Genomic DNA, 20,588 nt, shown 5'->3' with positions numbered 1-20,588 from the left:
GCTGTCCTGGAGCTCACTATGTAGCCCATACGGCCTCACACTTAGGATTCCCCTTCTGCCTCCTAAGTGAGGGATAAGGGGTGCACACACCACACCTCGAACACCCGTAACTACAATCGCGTACTCTGGACACATCGAACTGAATTCACTCAGGGCATTTCCCAGTGTACCTAGGACTGGAATCAAAGTCAATCGACAAATTTCTAGTACACTCTCGCTTCTGAACTGAAACAGACTGTTAACGAAAAAATATGGCAACTGTCACTACTCCACTACATGTCAAATACCAGGCTTTGAGTACTGCTGAAGAAAATGCTGTGTAACACTATTTCAGGCTCCCCTGCTGTGACCTAAACCAAATGATAAAAGTTTAAATGTTCTGATTAGCTTCTTCTAACCTTTCAAAACTAATCTTAGGTGACTTCATAGACAAAACAGACTCAAGACACCATTTCTATATTTCTGACAACAGAAGATGCTATATATATATACTGCTGAGCCAGCATTTTTCTAACACATTTTAAAAACAACCAACAAAAGTTACTTAATGGCATCATGTTTATATGTTCTGTGTGTGCCTGCCTGTCTATAAGTGTGCACCTTATGTACGAAGTGTCCACTGAAGCCAGAAGAAGGAGTGGATCTTTTTGAGCCAGAACTACAAGCAGCTGTAAGCTTCCAACGCCAGAGATGAAACCGCAACCTCTTCAAGGGCAACAAGCACTGTTAACTACTGAACCATCTCTCCAGAGTCTAACACACTGTAACTTTCACCTCACAAGATAAAACTGAAAGCAGACGTGAGGCTCTGGACAATATACTGCTTACAGCACCCGGAGAGCCATGTAATAAACAAGTATGATTACATTCAGCAATATGAAATCGTGTGGGAAAGTGTGGCCCTACCTCTACTGAAGACAGCAGAATCAGACGAATCTTGCTGATAATGTGAAAACAAACTCAATTTTTAATTCCAGTTCCATCAATTTAAGATTGATGTCACCTAATATCCCCCACACACCCATAAGTTGATCTATACCAGGAGAATTTCCTGGCAGTTACAATTAAAACCTATCTCTGTTTAAAAAACTCCTCCCATAAACATCTCAAATCTCACAAGAGACAAATCACCAAGAGGATTTAAAAACAACCATCATATCTATTTTTTGCCCCTCCTCTCAAAGGTATTATATAATTCAGAAAACTCTATCCATTATTACAATTATTACATTTTGTGCCGACACTTCTCTGGGGTCTGCCCGGCTCGGGTTACCTCGACTATGTTATGCATATGAGGAAGCAGGCGATCCATCCGGACTTCCAGCAGCATCACCAGTGCCCGGCACACATTTTTCCGCACCTCTGCTTCCTCATCACCAGCCAGTGCAAAGAGGTTCTGTTGTAGAAAAAAGACAATTTTACCCATACTTTAACAGACCTACAAAAAGACTGAATAACACCTGACAGTTGAAGACAAGAAGACCCTAAAGTTCGAGGCCAGAACGGGACACCTAAGATTCTGCTTCAAATATTCAAACCAACAAACAAACATTCCCCCAAATCACGGACAATTGATAAAACAGACAACCAACTGTTAAGTGACAACTACCAAAGACCATGACTGAGATATAAAGATAAAAGTCTTTCTTTTTGATTTTCTGAGACAAAGTCTCTCTGTATATATATATTGCTGACTGTTCTGGAACTCTCTATGTAGAGGAGGCTATCCTGGAACTCACAGAGATTCACTTGCCTTTGCCTCCTAAGTGCTGGGATTAAAGCACCATAATACCAGACTAAAATGCGATTACATAATTATTTCTTTTAATTATGTTTGTGTGTTTAATTAACCTTGTCTGGGGGGAAAAAACCCACATCTTTAATTAGGTGGGGGGTAGGGGGTGCATGTAAATACAGGTGCCCATAGAGGTCAAGAAGGTGTTATCGCTTGGAGCAGGAGTTACAGATGGTTGTGAGTCATCTGATGTGGGCACTGGGAATTGAACTCAGGTCCTCTAGATGAGTATGGTACATGCTCTTAACCACTTAGTCATCTCTCCAGGACTAAAATGTCAATCTTAACGAGAGACTACACACAGTTATGGTTTTTGTGTGTAGTTTACATTCATGTGAGTGATGGAGATAAATACATGGGGAGGCCAAAGGTATGTTCTCATGGAGCAGCAGCAGAAGCAGGTTAACAACTTAACCCTAAACTGCTGCTGTTCACAAGTCAACTACCAACTAGTGAAGTGGACAGTAATCAAGGTAATCAATCCTATGTTTCTCACAAACTCTACAAGGTTAAGAGTGTGTGAGTGTATGGAGGGGGGAGAATGGATGAATAGACCACAAGGCTGTAGTGACATATCCAATTGTCACAACATATACTATTACTCATTTTCACAGATAAATAAGTGAACTTCAGTAGGGGTTTAAAAACATGCCATTCAAAGAAGGAATTTGAAACTGGCTTACATAGAATCCTAGGTCAACAGGTTTTTACTCTAAGAGTAAGCCAACTTTTAAGATGAGAACAGTAGCTAGTGCCCCCTGGTTGGCCTGTAACCCCTTTGCTTGAGAGATAGAGGTCAAATGATCATGAGTTCAAGGTCACCATAGCTGTCCCCAATTTCCCCTCCTCCCCCCAAACACATTGAAATAAGAAAAACATCCTAAAGCTGGACACCTTTAATTTCAGCACTTGGAAGGCAGAGGCAGGTGGATCTCTGAGTTTGAGTCCAATATCGTCTACAGCATGAGTTCCAGGATAGCCAGGGCTACACCGAGATACCTAGTCTGGGGGAAAAAACATCTTGAAAGAAACATCGAAAAGAGCTGAAAGCTGGCTCAGTGAGTAAAACTTCTTGCTGTGAGTTTTAGCCCCTCAACTCATGGTTTGTTGGTTTGGTTTTCTTTTCTGAGACAGGGTTTCTCTGTATAGTCCTGGCCATCCTGGGGCTTATTCTGTAGACCAGGCCGGCCTCGAACTCACTGAGATTCTCCTGCCTCTGCCTCCAGGGTGCTCAGATTAAAGGCATGTGCCACCACCGCCCAGCTGTGCTCTTTTTTTTTAAAGGAGGAAAAAAAGTCTGTGGTAATTAATACAGTGAGCTGCAGGTAGAGACAGGAGAAATGCCAGGAAGCTTGAGGCCAGAAAGCCTGGAGAGTACAATGGAAACAGAAAGCCTGGAGAGTACAATGGAAACAGTCACAGAAATAAAGACTCAACAAGGAAGGAGAGAACTCAAAGTTGCCCAGTGACTTGTGCATTCTTCTACACGACTGGGTATGGCGACACACACAGGAGGCAGAGAGGAGGGTCCCTCTGAGTTCGAGGCCAGCCTGGTCTACTCAACAAGTTCCAGGGTAGGCAGGGCTACAGAAAAACCTTGTCTCAAAAACCCAACTAACCCAGTACTCGGGAGGCAGAGGCAGGCGGATCTCTGTGAGTTCGAGACCAGCCTGGTCTACAAGAGCTAGTTCCAGGACAGGCTCCAAAACCACAGAGAAACCCTGTCTCGAAAAACAAAAAACAAAACAAAACAAAAAAAAAAAACAACAACAACAAAAAAAAAAACCCAACTAACCAACCAAAACAAAGCAAATTCTTAATTCTTACACACACACAGAGAGAGAGAGAGAGAGAGAGAGAGAGAGAGAGAGAGAGAGAGAGAGAGAGAGAGAGAGAGAGATAAAAACAGGAAAGAAAAAAATTGCTACTTGTAAAAACTGCATGTAGGACTGAGAGGCTATGAAGCTGTTCTCCTGACATACTCAGTTCCATCTCTAGGCTGTCCCTATCCCATGCCACAACTGGAAAGAAGCTATTAAAAATAAAATGACCCCTTCTTATAATGTCAGTTTTTATAGTTGCTATTATCAGACAAGAGGTTCTGAAAAGGAACTGCACTGTTTACAGATATGGTCAGATGTTATGATCTTACTCTTTCTGGGTATTTATGAGTTACATCAACAGTTCTCTTGACACCTCTACATCATAAAGGAAGCCAATGTAAAAACAAAGTCATGCCTAAATGATCTGGCCTATACACTGAGGAAACTTAAGGTCACAGGGCGTAAAAGGTCAACAATTACATGGCTGTTCTTTTAATAAGTGCCTTTTGGATTCTTCATCAATCTTACTGTTTTGTGTTTACCTGCTTCAAATACTACTCACAAGCTGGGAAATCAATTTGCACATACAATTTGAATGGTCTATTGAGGAAGAATTCTTTAAGTAGTCAAGCTAGTAAGCAGAACTAACTACATATACTTCCTCCGTGAGCAGTGTCTGTACCACCACTCCAATGTTCTATCACATACAGACTGCCTTTATTTCCAGTTAGGAAAAACTCATCAGATTGTATGCAATTTTAATACCGCCAGCAATAATAGCTATTTTTGTATTGTAAATTACTAGGTATAATGAACCCACGGCCCCAGGGCTGTCAACGGCATGGGCAGTGGTGAATCTTACCTCGATGAAAGAGTCAATGTGCAGCATAAGTGCCTGAGTCCGACTGATGATGAACTGATTGACACATGCGACAGCGTGAGACCTGGAAACCAAGTTCATAAGAACTTTAATACTATACTATATGAGCCCGTATGTGGACCAGCAGGGCAACACCAGTGTTCAGAGAGTACTGGTGCGATAGTCCTGGCACAGCCGTGCACTCTAAGTTCATTTCTCTTCTTTTATTGAGCTGTGCATTTTTCTCCACTCCTCTCCTTTCCTCCTCTCTCCCCTTAACTAATTTCTTTTTTCTTTCTTTTTTTTTTTTTTTTTTTTGGTTTTTCGAGACAGGGTTTCTCTGTAGCTTTGGTGCCTGTCCTGGAACTAGCTCTTGTAGACCAGGCTGGTCTCGAACTCACAGAGATCCGCCTGCCTCTGCCTCCCGAGTGCTGGGATTAAAGGCGTGCACCACCACCGCCCGGCAACTAATTTCTTAATAAGACTTGCTTGACATTACATAAATGGCACTTATCCAAATAATACCCTTTTAAAAATAGTACAGTTTCTTTCCCATAGAACACAATACTTTTAAATTAAAGGGGAAAAAAGTGATTGCTCTAGAAGTATCTGAGTATTCAGTAAGCACAGAGCAAATTTAAGCAAAGTGAAACACATTTTAATTTCAATTTCCAGTTTGAAATGCCTACACAGTTTAGGTCAAATAATATTCAGTCTTTCTTTAACCCACACTGTATCTTAAAAACAAGCACTTGCAGTATTTTACATTTTTAGGGTAAGTTTCCTAAACTGCCTGGTTGACAGACTGTACTAAGAGGGCAACTCTACAGCTCTTTTGGAGGTTTGCAATTTAGAAATTTTACAGGTGGCTCATCAGTGCTCACGGGGGTCTTTATCACTGGGATGGTTCCCAGCACGGATGAGGCAGACTCCTTGAAAGCTGAAGGTGTAGCCTTCTGTTTCCCCAAGCACTCTACAAGGCAACATCTACCACTGTGCTTGGAAAATAGTAATAGAAAGAAATGCACTCATTCCCCACCTCAATGGGAGGGGCTTCAGACATGCGCACTTCAGAACTAGTGGGTTTTCATGTCAGTCACCACATTCACAGGCTCAGCAGCTAGCCCTGCCCTGCCGTGATCACTCTGCTCTTATTAGTAGCCATTACAACTTTCTTCTGAAATGAGAGTCACCAAAAATAACTTTCAAAGTAAAAATCTATATTCCTATGAGCCTCCAGTGTCTAACTCTTTCCTTGTTGTGCACTGATTACCTTCTATAAGAGTAATAATAACTGTCTTTATAAGCTATATTCTAAATTACTGCAACTTGTTAAAAATTCAAAATTTTGTTCCAAGAACAGACTAGAATCTCGTACGGTCAATAAGCAAGGACCCAGAAGGAACGACATATACATGGAATTCGCATTGTTCACGTGAGATTCTAAAACCAATGTGGTAACTGTATTTATTTTGAGGCAGGGTCTCACTACATAGCTACAACTGGCCTCAAACTCGAGATGGACTTGCCATCCCCAGAGCTGAGCTCAGAAGGGAGCAGAGCAGGTTAATGGATGCGATGGTGTGATGGTTTGAATGAGAATGGCCCATAATTGAACTTAGTCACCAAGGAGTGGAACTGTTTGAAAAGATGACAAGTATTAGGAGGTGTGGCCTTTTTGGAGCTTGTGAGACCTTGTGATAATGAGGACTAATCTCTGACACTATAAACAAGCCCCCACTGAACTGTTTGTTTCCTTTTAAGAGAGTTGCCCGTGTCTCTTCACAGCAATAGAACAGCTAGGGAAAATCATGCTTCTCAATGGCGGAGGAGTGGACTGGGGGAGGGGCGGTGGGGAACTTGTGGTTAGGACATAAAAACAAAGAAATAAATCATAATAAAAACATGCTACTCAAATGAATCATGACCGCGAAAGCAGCAGTTCTCAACCTGTGGGTCAGGACCCTCTGGAGGGGTCAAACAACCCATCCAGAGGGGTTGCATATCAGATATTTACATTACGATTCGTAACAATAGCAAAATTATGAAGTAGTAGTCACAAAATAATGTTATGGTTGGGGGTCAGCACACCATGAAGGTCATAGCATTAGAAGGTTGAGAACCACTGCTCTAGAGCCTTGTGGTTTGCACCCAGGAACTCGGATTAAGATACACAGTTTGAGCCTGGGAGTCTAAAGACCATATTGAACAACAGCATGAGGTGATTTTAAAGATGACAGGAGGAAGATGACAGATCCTCCAGATCCACAGATCAAAAAAAAAGACCCCTAATTTAAAAAGAATGAAAGACAAGAAAAAGTGCAATGCTTATAATAACATGAACCATTAATAGTCTAATGACAGAAAAATATACAATCAAAACGATAATAAAACATTATTTTATATCTACCTGATTAACAGCATTTAAAAAGTGTGATGAACAGAAAATAGAAACAAACAAACAAACTACCCTAAAATTCAGGTGCAACCACAAAAGACCTCAGACAGCCAAAACAATCTGAGCCAAATTAAAAATGTTGGGGGGAGGTCACCATTCCAGATCTTAAAATATATTACAGAGCCAGAGTAATAAAAATAACATGAGCTGTACATAGTGGCACACATTTTTGTCCCAGTATTTGGGAGGCAGGGGCAGGCCAATCTCTGTAAATCTGAGGTCTGCTTGGCCCACACAGAGAGTTCCAGGACTACCATGACTACATAGATAGACCCAGTCCAAAAAAAAAAGGGGGGGGGGACAAAAACAACCCCCCAAACCCAAATATGGAACTGGCACAAGAACAGATGTGTTGACCATTCGAACAATAATCAAAGACCCAAATATGAGTACACATGACGTCAGCCATTTCTGTGACAAAGATGCCAGAAACACAGGCTAGAGAAAAGAAAGCAACTTCAACAAACAGTGCTGGGAAAAACTTACGTCCATGTATAGAAGAATGAAATTAATCCAGTATGCATCATCTTGCATAAAGACTAACTCTAAATGGACCAAAGACCTAAAGTAAAGCCTGAAACACTGAAGCTCCTATAGGAGAAAACACAGGCAGAACCCCAAATGACTGAGGTGTGGGAAGTAGGACTCTACTCGCCCCAAATTTAAAGCTAACAATTATTGACAAGTGGAAGTTGGTAAAACCTAAAAAGCTTCAGCACAGCTAAAGAGACATCCCCAGTGAGATGAATAGAAAGCCTACAGAATGGGAGAGAACCTTAATCAGTGAGACATCTGATATTAATATCCAGAACATACGAAAAGGAAAGAAACAAACAAGCCATCACCAAATGACCCATTCACAAAATGGGTCTAGGACCTAAACAGTTCTCAGAAGAATTTAAAAAATAACTTACTAAGGCATATGTAAAAAAATGTTCATTGTCCCTAGCAATTTAGAGAAATATAAATCAAAACAACTTTGAGATTTCATCATACACCAGTATGGCAAAGGTCAACAAAAAACTCTACAACAAATACCACGGAAAGAAAGAGAACCCACATCCACTGCTGATAGGATTGCAAACTGGTACAGTCAAATGGTAAAGACACTATGACGCAGCCATAGCACTCCTTGGCATACTATGCCCAAAGGACTCAACATCCTAGTCCAGACACTTGCTCAGTCATGTTCACTGCCACTTTATTCATAGCTAGGGAATGGGAACAACCTAGGACAGATAATGAAAACGTGGTACATATACAGTAAAGGATACTATTCAGCCATAAAAGAAATTGAAATCATAAACTTTGCAGGTAAATGGGTGGAACTAGAAAAAAATCATGCTGAGTGAGGTAACCCAGACATAGAAACAAAACATGTGGATCCTCTCATCAGAGGTTCCTAGCTCCAAATCTTTAGCTGAGCACATATCCTGGAGCTACTCTACTGCAGAAACCAGGAAATAGACAGGGACTGTTGCTAGAGTATGGGGATGGGGGCCACAGGGGGACAAGATAAAGAGAAGGAAAGAGGAAAGCAAAACAACACATTACAGGTATTGCTTGCTATTCTATTGCCCTCGGTTGCCCCCTCCCCCAAAGTGGAAAGTCAGTCCCTATTGCTGAAAACACCATGCATTTCAAACACAGGCCCCAGAGGCCCCTGAGCTGGAACTGATCTATATGCCCTCCCTTTTAAGGACTAGTTTCCATATTTCATAGTACGAGAAGGCACCATGCAAGCTTTCAAAGAAGGGAAACAACCAACAGTTCTATCCAGCCATGTCACCTATTAACAAGCACAACACAAAAATCTTCCTAAGGGTGCTGCAGTGACCACATACCTTGGTCCTAAGGGTGCTGCAGTGACCACATACCTTGGTCCTAAGGGTGCTGCAGTGACCGCATACCTTAGTTCTAAGGGTGCTGCAGTGACCACATGCCTTGGTTCTAAGGGTGCTGCAGTGACCGCATACCTTGGTCCTAAGGGTGCTGCAGTGACCGCATACCTTGGTCCTAAGGGTGCTGCAGTGACCGCATACCTTGGTCCTAGGCGCAGCAGTGACCACATACCTTGGTCCTAAGGGTGCTGCAGTGACCCGTATACCTTGGTCCTAAGCGCAGCAGTGACCATATTACCTTGGCAGTAACCAACAGCTTTTTCACTGGACTTAAGACCTGTTCAACAAGATGGGAATCATGCCTGGTACTTACTAGAAACCCAGTCAAGTACCCAGGACAAGTGAAGTCATGGATCTTGAAAGGAACCTACACCCACCAACTTACTAACAGCATAATCCTTAACTCCAGTCCCAATGTTTGTCCTTACACCCAGAGACAAGCACAGTCTTCACTCTCATCAAGAAAATTCTCTTTCAACAGAAACAGACCATGCAGAAAACCACAACCAATTAGAATGCAGAGTTATGGAGGCAAGGCCCAGGGGAAACATCAATGAAACAACTGCAACCTAAGGCACAGGGACTTTCTAGAGGGCGGGTAGAAAGGCTGTAGAGCCAGGGGACTGGAGACTCTGCGATGAAAGTGTGTCCTGGGAAGGTCAGGAGCTCCAGCTACAACAATTAATAATTTTAAAAAAAGAGGCCATTAAATTTGAAAGACAGAAAGAAGGGATGTAGGAGGGTTTAGAGGGAAAAAAAGGGAGAAGTGATGTAATTATACTATAATTTCAAAAAAAAGTAATAAAAATGTGTGATAAAGTCAGACACAGCTCCAGTCATAGGAGAGCAGAAGTCTCAGCTCGAGGTAAGTCCTACCCACAGGACAAGCCGCTCTCAAACCTCAAACCCAGGACAGATCAGCAGTAGGAAGGAGTTTTCAAAGGCTCAGAGGGCTGACGCCCAGTGGCATCCCAAGAGGAATCCTGCTGTTTAGAAATGAGGTAACCTGGGACCTGACCACCAGAAACAACTGAAGTCAAGGGACCTACATTCAACCAGCCATAGGCCCGCAATGAGAGACAATCCTGGGAGACAATTTGAGAGAACAAAGGCCAGACGCTGAGGAGCGAAGGTAGCAGGGGCTCTGTGCAGGCAGAGAAGTATATAGAAAACAGCAATCTATAGTTGTCTTCGAGCTGAACTCATCAGTTTGAGGTGAAACCACTTAGTGTCAGCAGGTAGCGTCACCTTTGGAGCCAGCAGCTGTCTGTCATGGACTCACACGCCAAAGTTCCCCACATCCACAGCTCCACTCCACCAGCAGGGTGAATAATACTCAGCAGGACTTAAAGTAGGAAGAGTTCCACCTACACAGATCCCAGGGCTGTTTTGACACAGAAAGACGGAAGAACCATAGCGCACAGTCTACAAAGCAGTGTGGTCAGCAGAGGACCCTGACATGCAAGGAAGAGAATCTATCAGAGTGAAGACACTTACCTAAGCTTAAGACCAGAATAAACTGTAAGAAAGTTAAGCGCTCCCAGTACAATTGACTTCCTCACAACCTGCACATTCTTGGCATGCTCCAATTTTCAAAGATCCAAGACTCCACGGGTATTTAGTATTTTTACTTTTTCATTTCATATTTTACTACTATTAATGTTTTATGCATTTCCACCATAAGGCAATCTTTTTAATGCCCTCTGATTCTTTCCTCTTCTAATATAAAACTTCTAGTAGAATTTAAAATTTTTCTCTGTAATATATATTTTGCCTGTGTGTGTATATATACCTATATATATATATACATAATACATACACACACACACATATGTATATCTGTACCATGTGCGTATGTGTGTGCAGGTCGCAGAGGTCGGAAAAAGGCCATCAGAGCCTCTGAAACTGAGGTTGTGAGCTGCCATTGAGGTGTTAGGAACCAAACCTGGGTCCTCTGCAAGAGCAATGAGTACTCTTAACCACGGAGCCATCTCTCTACTCCATTATTTTTATATCATGTGTTGTGTCTGTGTGTGTGCAGGTATGTGCAGGTGACTGCAAATGCCTTTGTAGCTGTCATATGTTAAGAGGTTTGGGTCCTGGGAATGACTCAGGTCCTCTGTCCAGTCTTTTACCTGTCAAGTCATCTCTTCAACACCAATGAATTATCTTTGTAAATTTTATTTGTTTGCGTCTCTGTACATCCCTGGGCAGAGGTGGTGCATGCCTTTAGTACCAATACTGGAAGAGGCAGAGGCAGGTGTATCTCTGTGAGTCTAAGGCCAGACTGGCCCACAGAGCAAGTTCTAGCACAGCCATCTCCAAAAACCAAAACAAATGAACAAACAAAAAGCCATACACAAAACAACAAAAACCCAGCTTATCTGCTTCTCACTAAATGGAACTGGAAATTGAGCCCACCAAATTAGGTTACTTACTAACAAGATCCCTAAACCAAGAATAGCACAAATTGCAACATAAAAACACAAGAAATGTGAAAGGGCAAGGCCACAAGACTCCCTCAAAGATCCTAAGAAATTCAGACTGAGTGGGTGGCATGCCAGATGACCTCAGAGTTTAACAGCAAAAGGTGATCAATGTCCTAAAAAAATGATATAAACACATGGGTGAATTAGGGAAGAAATTAAAGCGGCACCTAGAAGAAAGCCAGCAGCAAAGAGGAGGGACTGGACAAAAATGACCAAAGTTTAGCTATATGGCCATATATATATATATATATATATATATGGCCATATAGCTAAAAAGGCAAAATAAAGGAGAAATTCAGTAAGTCAATAGAAATTTTGAAAAAAAAAATGCCAGAAATGAAAATATACGTTAAGTCAAGGGTCAAATTGGCTCTGGGGAGATGCTCAGTAGTTAAGAGCATTGGCTGCTCTTTCAGAGAGCTAGGGTTCTTTGCAGCACCCACCGCAGCTCATAGCTGTCTGTAACTCCAGTCCCAGACAGTCAACATCCTCTGGTCTCCATGGTACCATGCAATTGGTTCACAGCCATACAAGCAGGAAAAATACTTAGGCACATAAGATAAAAATAAACCTTATTAAAAAAAAGAAAAAGACAAGGTCAAGGAAACACTACACTCAAACAGAAAAGTTTTTTTTTTCAAAGAAACCCAACCAAACTAAACCAAGCATGACTGCAATGTTCAAGAACTCCTAAGTATGACTGAGAAACCAAACCCAAGAATTTTCAGGATAGAAGAAGCTGAGCCAGGGAACTGGGTCAATATAATCATAGCAGAAAGAACTTCTCAACCCAGAGAAACAGACATCCAAACAGAAAGGCCACTTAAAATGCCTGCATTAACACCAAGAACTTGTTCAGAGAACACACGGTGGTCAAGTATAGGTAGAAAGCAAGGACACAGCAGGGAAAGTTCTTAGGAAAACCATCACCTTACTATCCGTTCAAACCCACTCAAACTCGTGGACAGTAACACAGCCTGCACCAAAGACAAAAATCACCCATGGAATGCAACACAGAGTCCAGAAATAAACTTGCTTGTCTGTGGCTACCCAAGGTCTCAAAACAAACACTGTAAACTGGGTTATCTGAATACTAACAACCAACTAGATAGATCCACACCTTACATTTTGTTTAAAAAAAAAAAAAATGGATCAAAGCCCTTAATGTAAACTGCTAGAGGAACATAGTATAGAAAAATGAGAAAACCTCTGACAATTACCTATCAAAGATCAATATCCAGACTCTATGAAGAACTCAAACAAAAATCCTATCACTAATGGAATAATGAATTGGACATTCTCAAAGAAATATACAATGGTCAATAAACATCTGAAGGTGTTCCACATCTTTAGGCATTAGTGAGATGTAAATTAAAACCACACTGGTATTTCATCTTATACCCACTGGAATGGCTACAATAAATAAGCAAATAAATGATAAATAAATAAGACATATAGCAATGCCAGCAAGGATACTGAGAAAAGAGGAACTGCTTTTGCTGATGATGGGAACAGCAACCATGGAAATCAGCAGTTTCCTCAAAAAAAAAAAAAAAAACTAAAAATAGAATTACCACATGGTCTAGCCGCACCATTCCTAGGCACACACACAAAAGATCCTAAGTCCAAATACTTCCATGTCCATGCTCATTGATACACTAATTCCAACACCAATGAATGGAACTAACTTAGATGTCCAACAGCAGATAGGTGAATAAAGAAAATGTGGTCCATTACAAAATGGAATTTTATCCATTCAGAGAGCACGTGTGGAAATGGACAAAGCTGGAGCTGTGTTAAGGTGAAGTAAGCCTTATTCAGAAAGACACCACATACGTTCTCCTATGTAGAACCTAGATGTAAGTTATATACACGTTGTAACACATCAAAGTAGAAAGGAAGAGCAGGTGTGAAGGAGGTGTTGCAAAATATTCCTTTATACTCTGTAAAGATGATGATGCTGAGATTTAGATGCAAAACTACACACAGCCCACTGCTCCACTGTATTTCCCAACAGTTTAGAGGTGGGGCGGGTAAGGTGTTTTTGTTTGTCTGTTATTTTGTTGTTGTTGTTGTTTTTGAGACAGGGTTTCTCTATGTAACCTCCCTAGCTGCCCTAAAACTCTCTCTGTAGACCAGGCTGGCCTTGAACACAGAGACCTGCTTGTCCCTTATCTCTGCCTCCAGAGTGCTGAGATAAAAGGTGTGAGCCACCCTTGCCCCATGCTGGGCGTTCTTAAGAGTACAAAACTAGGTAAACTACATAAGATGTCATAAGTAAATATGTTACACAAAGATAATAAAAATATTTATAAAGATGGTGTTTAAAACAACTAAAATACATAACAGATAAGTTTATTTACCCAAAAATACATAAAAAATAAGCAAACAATTTGAAGAGTCTAATAACAAAGATTCACTGAAAAAAAAAACCAACAACAAAGATTCACTGAAAACACATCTCTCTGTTGCTGAATTCTACCTAAAATTTTAACAAATGACCATGGACAGAATTAAGTGAAGCAATGCTTTTGTGGGTCTTTCCACTGTTGTTTTCTGGTACAGTTGAGAGTCAGTGGGTACAAGTGCCTGCTGCCAAGCCTGGCAATCTGAGTTTAATCCTCAGGAACCACACAGTAGAAAGGGAACCAAATGCAGCAAGCACATGTACAAGCCTACACACATACATGAAATAAAATAAAAACCTTTAAGATTTCTAGTTCAACATGGTGGCATACACCTTGAGTCCCACGCAGGAAGCAGAGAGAGGTGGATCTCTGAGTGCTAGCCAGTCTAGTCTACACAAGAAGCTCCAGGCCAGTCAAGGCTGTGCAGAACCAATATAAGCAAACAGATTTCTAGAAGTGAAGTACAAGCACTCTGATCACCTGGTGACAGTGTGAGCAGGGAAGAGTCCATGGGGAATAAAGCCTACCCAGTAACCAGACACGGAGGATAACAGCTTACTTCATATACGACACTAACAAATAGCTGTTGAAAAGTTTCCACCAACACCACAAAAGTAAATACAGTGCAAGATGAAGTGTCTGAAATGAAACTGAGTTGTACTTGTAAATGCAGAATTTAATCAAGAAATAAATTCATGTTAGCTCTCTGGCTACAGAGTTGAAAAAGAGCCAGTGGGATGGAATGTTATGACCCAACTAATAGCTATATCTGCACTGAAGTCTATTTACTTTTGAGTGATCCATTATTTTAGGCAGTGATTTCTAGTTATATGCCAATTCATCTGTCTATTCTATGGAAATACATGAAAAATTAACAACAAAAATAAAACAAAAATCAAAGTAACTGACAATTCACAGAAACAGCAATACCTTCTGAAATAACAGTTAGGGAAATCAATCATCAACACCCAAAACAAAAGCCAACAAGTTCAACGGCTTAGGGAAACACAGGAGGTGTGACATACTTCTACAAACACACTGCAATTATAATTTGCTAGGGAACTGACGGCAATCGGCTTCATCAAGACTAATTCATCTTATAATAGTATTTTGACCACTACAAGGCAGTATCATTTTAGGAACTGCTAAGGTGAAAATGGATAACAGTCCAGCCTAACTTGAGGCCTACCATGTCTTTTCATGGTATATAAAAGGTTCTGGTGCCTGTGTTAAATGACTGCCCACTCTCTATAACTAGATCTAAAACTTTTAAAGTGACAATAGTCAACAACTCAATGAAAACATGTTTTCATCACAATTCAGTCAGTTTACCCATCACAGGATGAAAACCAAAGGAGAGGACAGACCTGAACCTGAAAACTGAAGTAGACAAGAAAGAGGATATCTGGTTAAAAGTTCAAAGAACATCAGCTAATCTTGTTCACCACAATGGACACACGTATGTCAACATTGCACGGGGAGAAGAATATTAATAATTCAGCTACAGATGAAGGTATTTGGATGTGACAAAGCAGATAACTTAAAAAACAATTTCCCGGAACTATACTTGGTCTTAAACAAAAGAATGTAATGGTCTATTAGGCTTCAATCAGCTTATAAACTAACAATGCCATATACACACCTTATTTTGGGACTACTGTGCTTGAAAAACTGTAAAAATTTGGGAATCATGATGTTGAGAGGGCGATCTAAAACATCACTATCTAAAATCTCAGCAGAGTCTTCACATATCTTCTGAAGGGCACCAAACGCTCCCTGTAAGAGACAGATTTAGAGCATTAGAACTCACTGAAAACAACTGCAAGCAGAAGGAGGTGGCATACAATGTCATCCCAGCACCGGGGAGGCTGAGGCATGGAGACCACTACACTAGTTTGAGACCAGTATAGACAACATGGCAAGACCCCATTCTCAAAGGAAAAAAAAAAACTAGAACAAAGCAAAACAAAGAAAAATCAAGATATGTGGACTATTAACAAATCTATGTTCTCAGCCCACATGCTTTATAAAACTTAAAAACAAATTAATTCAGAGTATCAAAATATCACTCTAATGATGTATTTAACTTTTAATATTAAGTAAGTTAAAACTGGAAAATATTCTGATTAGTTGAGATGTAGCATCTAAAATTTCTAATTCCGCTGAAATATCAATTTTAAGTCTATATTAAAATTATCTCATTAAATGCTAAAATAAATTTTCTTTTCTTCTTCTTCTTTTTTTTTTTTGGTTTTTCGAGACAGGATTTCTCTGTAGCTTTGGCGCCTATCCTGGAACTAGTTCTTGTAGACCAGGCTGATCTCGAACTCATAGCGATACACCTGCCTCTGCCTCCCGAGTGCTAGGATTAAAGGCGTGCGCCACCACCACTAGACTGCTAAAATAAATTTTCTTAGAAATGTATTTAACCACTGTAACATAAATTCATTTTGTAATATATCTTACCAATAATTTTTGAACCAATCATATACAAGCCATATATTGGGAAACTGACAACATAATATAGTAACAGGCGATTCAAGCTGACAGCTACTTCCCCTAATCATCTTGGTAATAAAAAATGACAAAATAAAACAACAACAAAAAGACAAAAAAACCTCCAAACAATAACAAAAAACAAACAGTAACGAAGCCAAATTCCATTAAAAACAAACATTTAGAAATATTGTGTGAGGATCTAGAAAGCCTGCGTCTTTAGCAGAGCAGCTTACACTGTCACTGTGTTCCCAGGGTCGCAGCATGCCCTAAGAGTGACTTAGGAGACTAATCTCCCAAGTTTCCCTCTCTTCTCTCCTGGATCACTAGTCATAAAACCACCTGACGTCATCTTGTTCACTTATACCTCCAAGCCGTGCTGCTGTCAAGTCTAAGCATCTAAGATGGGTTTCCGCCCATGTGGCGGCACACAGCTTCCATCCTAGCAATCTGAAGCAAAGGTAGTCGATGGGTCTCTATGAGTTCTAGGCCACCCAGAGCTACACTGTAAGACTCTCTCTGAAAGGAGGGAGGGAGGGAGGGAGGGAGGGAGGGAAGGAAGGAAGGAAGGAAGGAAGGAAGGAAGGAAGGAAGGAAGGAAGGAAGGAAGGAAGGAAGGAAGGAAGGAAAGGAAGGACAAAAAAAAATTCGGCTTGCTATTAAATCAAATAGTACAGTGTTCACCAACATTGAGAAACTAAGAAGGGAATTCCAACTGGGCATGGTGACTCCTGCCTGCAATCCCAGCCTTTGGGAGGGAGGAGGACTAGAAGAGTTCAGGGTCACAATGAGGCCATCTCAAAATACAAATTCAAACATTTTCTTCATTTCCCCAAACACAATAGTTTTACAGATTTTACCAGCGGTGATAAATAATTAAAACAACAACAACAAAACATACAAAGCAAAACCTAAGAAACTAAAACACAAAATCAAGAGATCAGAATTAATTATGATTAAATGTTCGTGTCAGGCTGGCATGATAGCTGCAAAAGGCTAGGATCAAAATAAAAATATATAAAAATGTTTATGCCTCTTATTGTATGTCATTTAGAGAAACTAAAAACAATTTATGGTCTGGTATTTTGGTAAACTCCGGTTTACCTTTAAATATATAAGATATCAATGAGGGGCTGGAAAGGTGACTCACCAGTAAGGTAAGAATGCTTGTCACTCTTGTAGAGGACCCAACTTTGGTTCTCAGCACCCACACAGTAACTAAAAACCACCAGGAACTCCAGTTTTAGGGGAATCTGGTGACTTACTTTGACCTTGAGAGCACACATGTAGTACACAAACATACATGCAGGCAAAAAGCTCACACCCATAAAATTAAAAAATAAAATTTAACTAAAAAAAATTAATTGATTAAACATAAAAACAGCTTTAATCACATGCATGTAACATTTAAGAAAAACTTTACAAAGACAATGCATTTCCTTATAGGAAACAGTGATAATTTTTGTCACATTATTTTCAGAAAACAAGTAAAAGGTAACAAATATAAAATACAAAGACAACTTTAGGCTTCAGAGCTTTGAAGCTGTCTAGTTGAGAAGTATCTTCCTGAAGGTTAACATAGGCTATGAAAGGACAGACCTAAGAAGCAAGCCGCCTTACCTCACAGGTGTTGTAATCCTCAGAATCCAGCAGGCTACAGAGCTTTGGTAAGAGATCAGGCCAATTCTGCAGTTCTCCCTTGGAGGCTATGGTTGTAATTAAAATACCTAGAAAGACGACACACATTTGGAGATTACGGCACTGTGGGAGAGGCATGCACAAACACACTTCAAAAACATGCCAAGAGGCCCAAACTACAATCAGAGTTACATTAAAGATATCACTCTTATTAGCCTTTAGGCAAGAATCAGTTAGGTACCAAGATCTTCTTCCTCATGTCAACTATTCTTTCCTAAAGTTAAAATATAACAAAACACAGGGACTCCGTGGTCACTAAAACTGTAATCCCAGACTTGGAAGATGAATGCAAGAAGACCCAAGAGGGCAAAGTCAAGCCAGGCTCAGTGATGCACACCTTAATCCCAGCACTTGGGGCACAGAGGCAGGTAGGTGATCTATCAGTTTGAGGAAAGCCTGGTCTATAGAGGTCTTCCAGGACCACACAGAGAAACCTGTCTCCCAAAAAACCAACCAACCAAGGGGAAAACCCAAACAAAACTTCAGAAACACCAAGTGGACTAAACAGACACACCTACTTGAATGCCATTGCACTTGCTAGGCAAACATTAAAGAATGGTGACAGAACTCCAAATTTATAGAGTCCCATAACCCTGCCTACTCCAGAAAAAAAATACTAATACCAACAAGAGCTGAAAACTTGAAAACTGACATAATTTTCAGTGTTTAGAACTGTGAGAATTGGGCATAATGTCACATGCCTATAACTCCCATACTCAAGAGGAAGCAGGGGGACCAGATAGGTAGTTGACTTGGATTCCTGAGACCGTATCTCACAAAAACAAAGATTATAATTATGTTTGATACCTTATTCAAATCTTAAGAATTGAAAAGAATATTTTGGGGGATGGAGAGATGGCTCAACAGTTAAGAGCGTTCAATCCCTAGTATCCACATGATGGCTCACAACTATGTATAAGAGAATATGATATCCTCTTCCAGCATGCAGGTGTACAAGTAGAGCACTCATACATAAATCATAAATAAAATAAAAAAAAAACCACTTTGGTTCCAATAAGGTTATTTCTATGAATTACTCTTAAACTTTTTCACAAGTGTATAAGCATACTTAAACAATATTTATTGGAATAGTAAAATTACAAACAAGCTATGTATTATTTTATAAGGTAAGCAATTCATTCATCCAAATGAATTAGCATGAAATCATTAAAATGAAGTATCTTCCCAATAAACTTTCTTGACAAGATTCACAAATACTTTAGAAAACAGGAAAAGGGAGAAATTAAACTCAGGTGCAGCAGGCATAGGGCTGGAACTGCAGCACAGGAGTGAAGAGAAAGCAAGATCCCATCTCAAAATAACTTCAGAATTTTTAAGCTGGGTGGTAGTGGTGCACGCCTTTAATTCCAGCACTCAGGAGGCAGAGGCAGGAGGATCTCTGTGAGGTTCAAGGCCATCCTGGTGTACAGAACAAGTTCCAGGACAGGGTTCAAAGCTAAACAAAAAAAGCCCTGTCTCAAACAAAACAAAACAAAACTAAAAAATTTAAACCTAAAGTTGCAAGTTTACTTTTACAATCAGAAATCTTTAGTTAAAATATTTACTAAGTTCTTAATATGGTATCAATATTGCATTGGGTGATAAGAAATCTAAAATTAGCAAATGGTCCTTGCCCTCAGGAAGCTCAGTCATTTGGCAATGCGGCACACTGGATTGGCACAACTGCGAGTATTGCAGCTATGGCATCCTACGGGAAGTTAGAGATGCTGACTAATATCTTACAGTCCACAGAGGAGCCCAACCACAAAAAATTATCTAACCTAAAATGTCAAGAGGTGAGGTTGTAAAATGCTTGCCTAGATAAAGCTCCTACACACTAATAATGTAGTACACATCATACATGTCTCAATTCTGTCAAGGTCGATGAGTGAAGTTCTCTTCTCCAATTCTTAGAAATGCCTTTTAGATGAACTATTTCACTTACAAAACGTGCTCCCAAAAGTGCTTTAAATCTTCTCATGTGAACTAAAATGAACTAATTTAAGAAATGATTTTAAAAAATCCCCAGATTTCTTGGAAACTGAGGTTTTAGAAGATGCTCATATTTATTTTCCTGAAGCAAAAAAAAATGACTTGAGAAAACAAACAACAAAACAAAACAAAAAGAAAAAAGAATTCCCAAGTCTAGGCAATGCTTCATGTGAACTACCTCCACCCCAATAAAGAACTTTAAATTCTAGGTGACAGTTTAGAAACAAGGAATTTTAATATTGGGTCCCGTCCAGTAACTTCTCTCTGCGGTCGCTCCTACTGTATAAAACTAAAGATCCTCTCCCCAAACAAGGAATACTTAATGAGACATTGATCCATTTCACAGACTTTCATTTAAACAACCTACTAGATTAACAGTGAGCATTCCAGGTCCTGGAAAATGACAGCTTCTTAAACCCATGGCACCTGGACAGCGGAGGTGCATGAAGTATGTGTAGCTGCCTATTTCTGTGAGGAGCTGCTGACATGCACACTGAGCAAACAGCAGTGTGCTCCCAAAGTCACCCACGCCAGCAGTTATAATTATTTTAATTTACTGCTACATAAACAGTTTTTCAATGCCTAAAACCAAGTTGAACACCGAAAAGACTTAAAAAGCAAAGAAACAAACCCTGTGGTTGGAGCAGATACAAAGAAGGCTCGTACTAC

The 20,588-nt window shown here is 40.3% G+C and overlaps 1 protein-coding gene across 6 annotated transcripts in view; it reads right to left on the bottom strand.

Annotated features, from left to right (window-relative positions):
- Positions 1-20,588, bottom strand: part of Tnpo1 (transportin 1) — an 82,424-nt gene that overhangs the window by 26,394 nt on the left and 35,442 nt on the right. For all 6 annotated transcript variants that reach the window (XR_009058350.1, XM_057789443.1, XM_057789447.1 and 3 more), the window contains exons 5-8: positions 17,850-17,956; positions 15,376-15,509; positions 4,481-4,562; positions 1,274-1,396 (exon numbers count right to left, since the gene is read on the bottom strand). Coding sequence is in view for 5 of the 6 variants with exons in the window: in XM_057789443.1 (XP_057645426.1) it covers positions 1,274-1,396; positions 4,481-4,562; positions 15,376-15,509; positions 17,850-17,956 (446 nt within the window). In the remaining variant the exon portion in view is untranslated. The remainder of the gene's footprint in view (positions 1-1,273; positions 1,397-4,480; positions 4,563-15,375; positions 15,510-17,849; positions 17,957-20,588) is intronic.

The sequence above is a fragment of the Chionomys nivalis genome, chromosome 15 (assembly GCF_950005125.1).
Source record: "Chionomys nivalis chromosome 15, mChiNiv1.1, whole genome shotgun sequence".
NCBI classification, from domain to species: domain Eukaryota; kingdom Metazoa; phylum Chordata; class Mammalia; order Rodentia; family Cricetidae; genus Chionomys; species Chionomys nivalis.
This window is presented reverse-complemented; position numbering and strand designations above follow the sequence as displayed.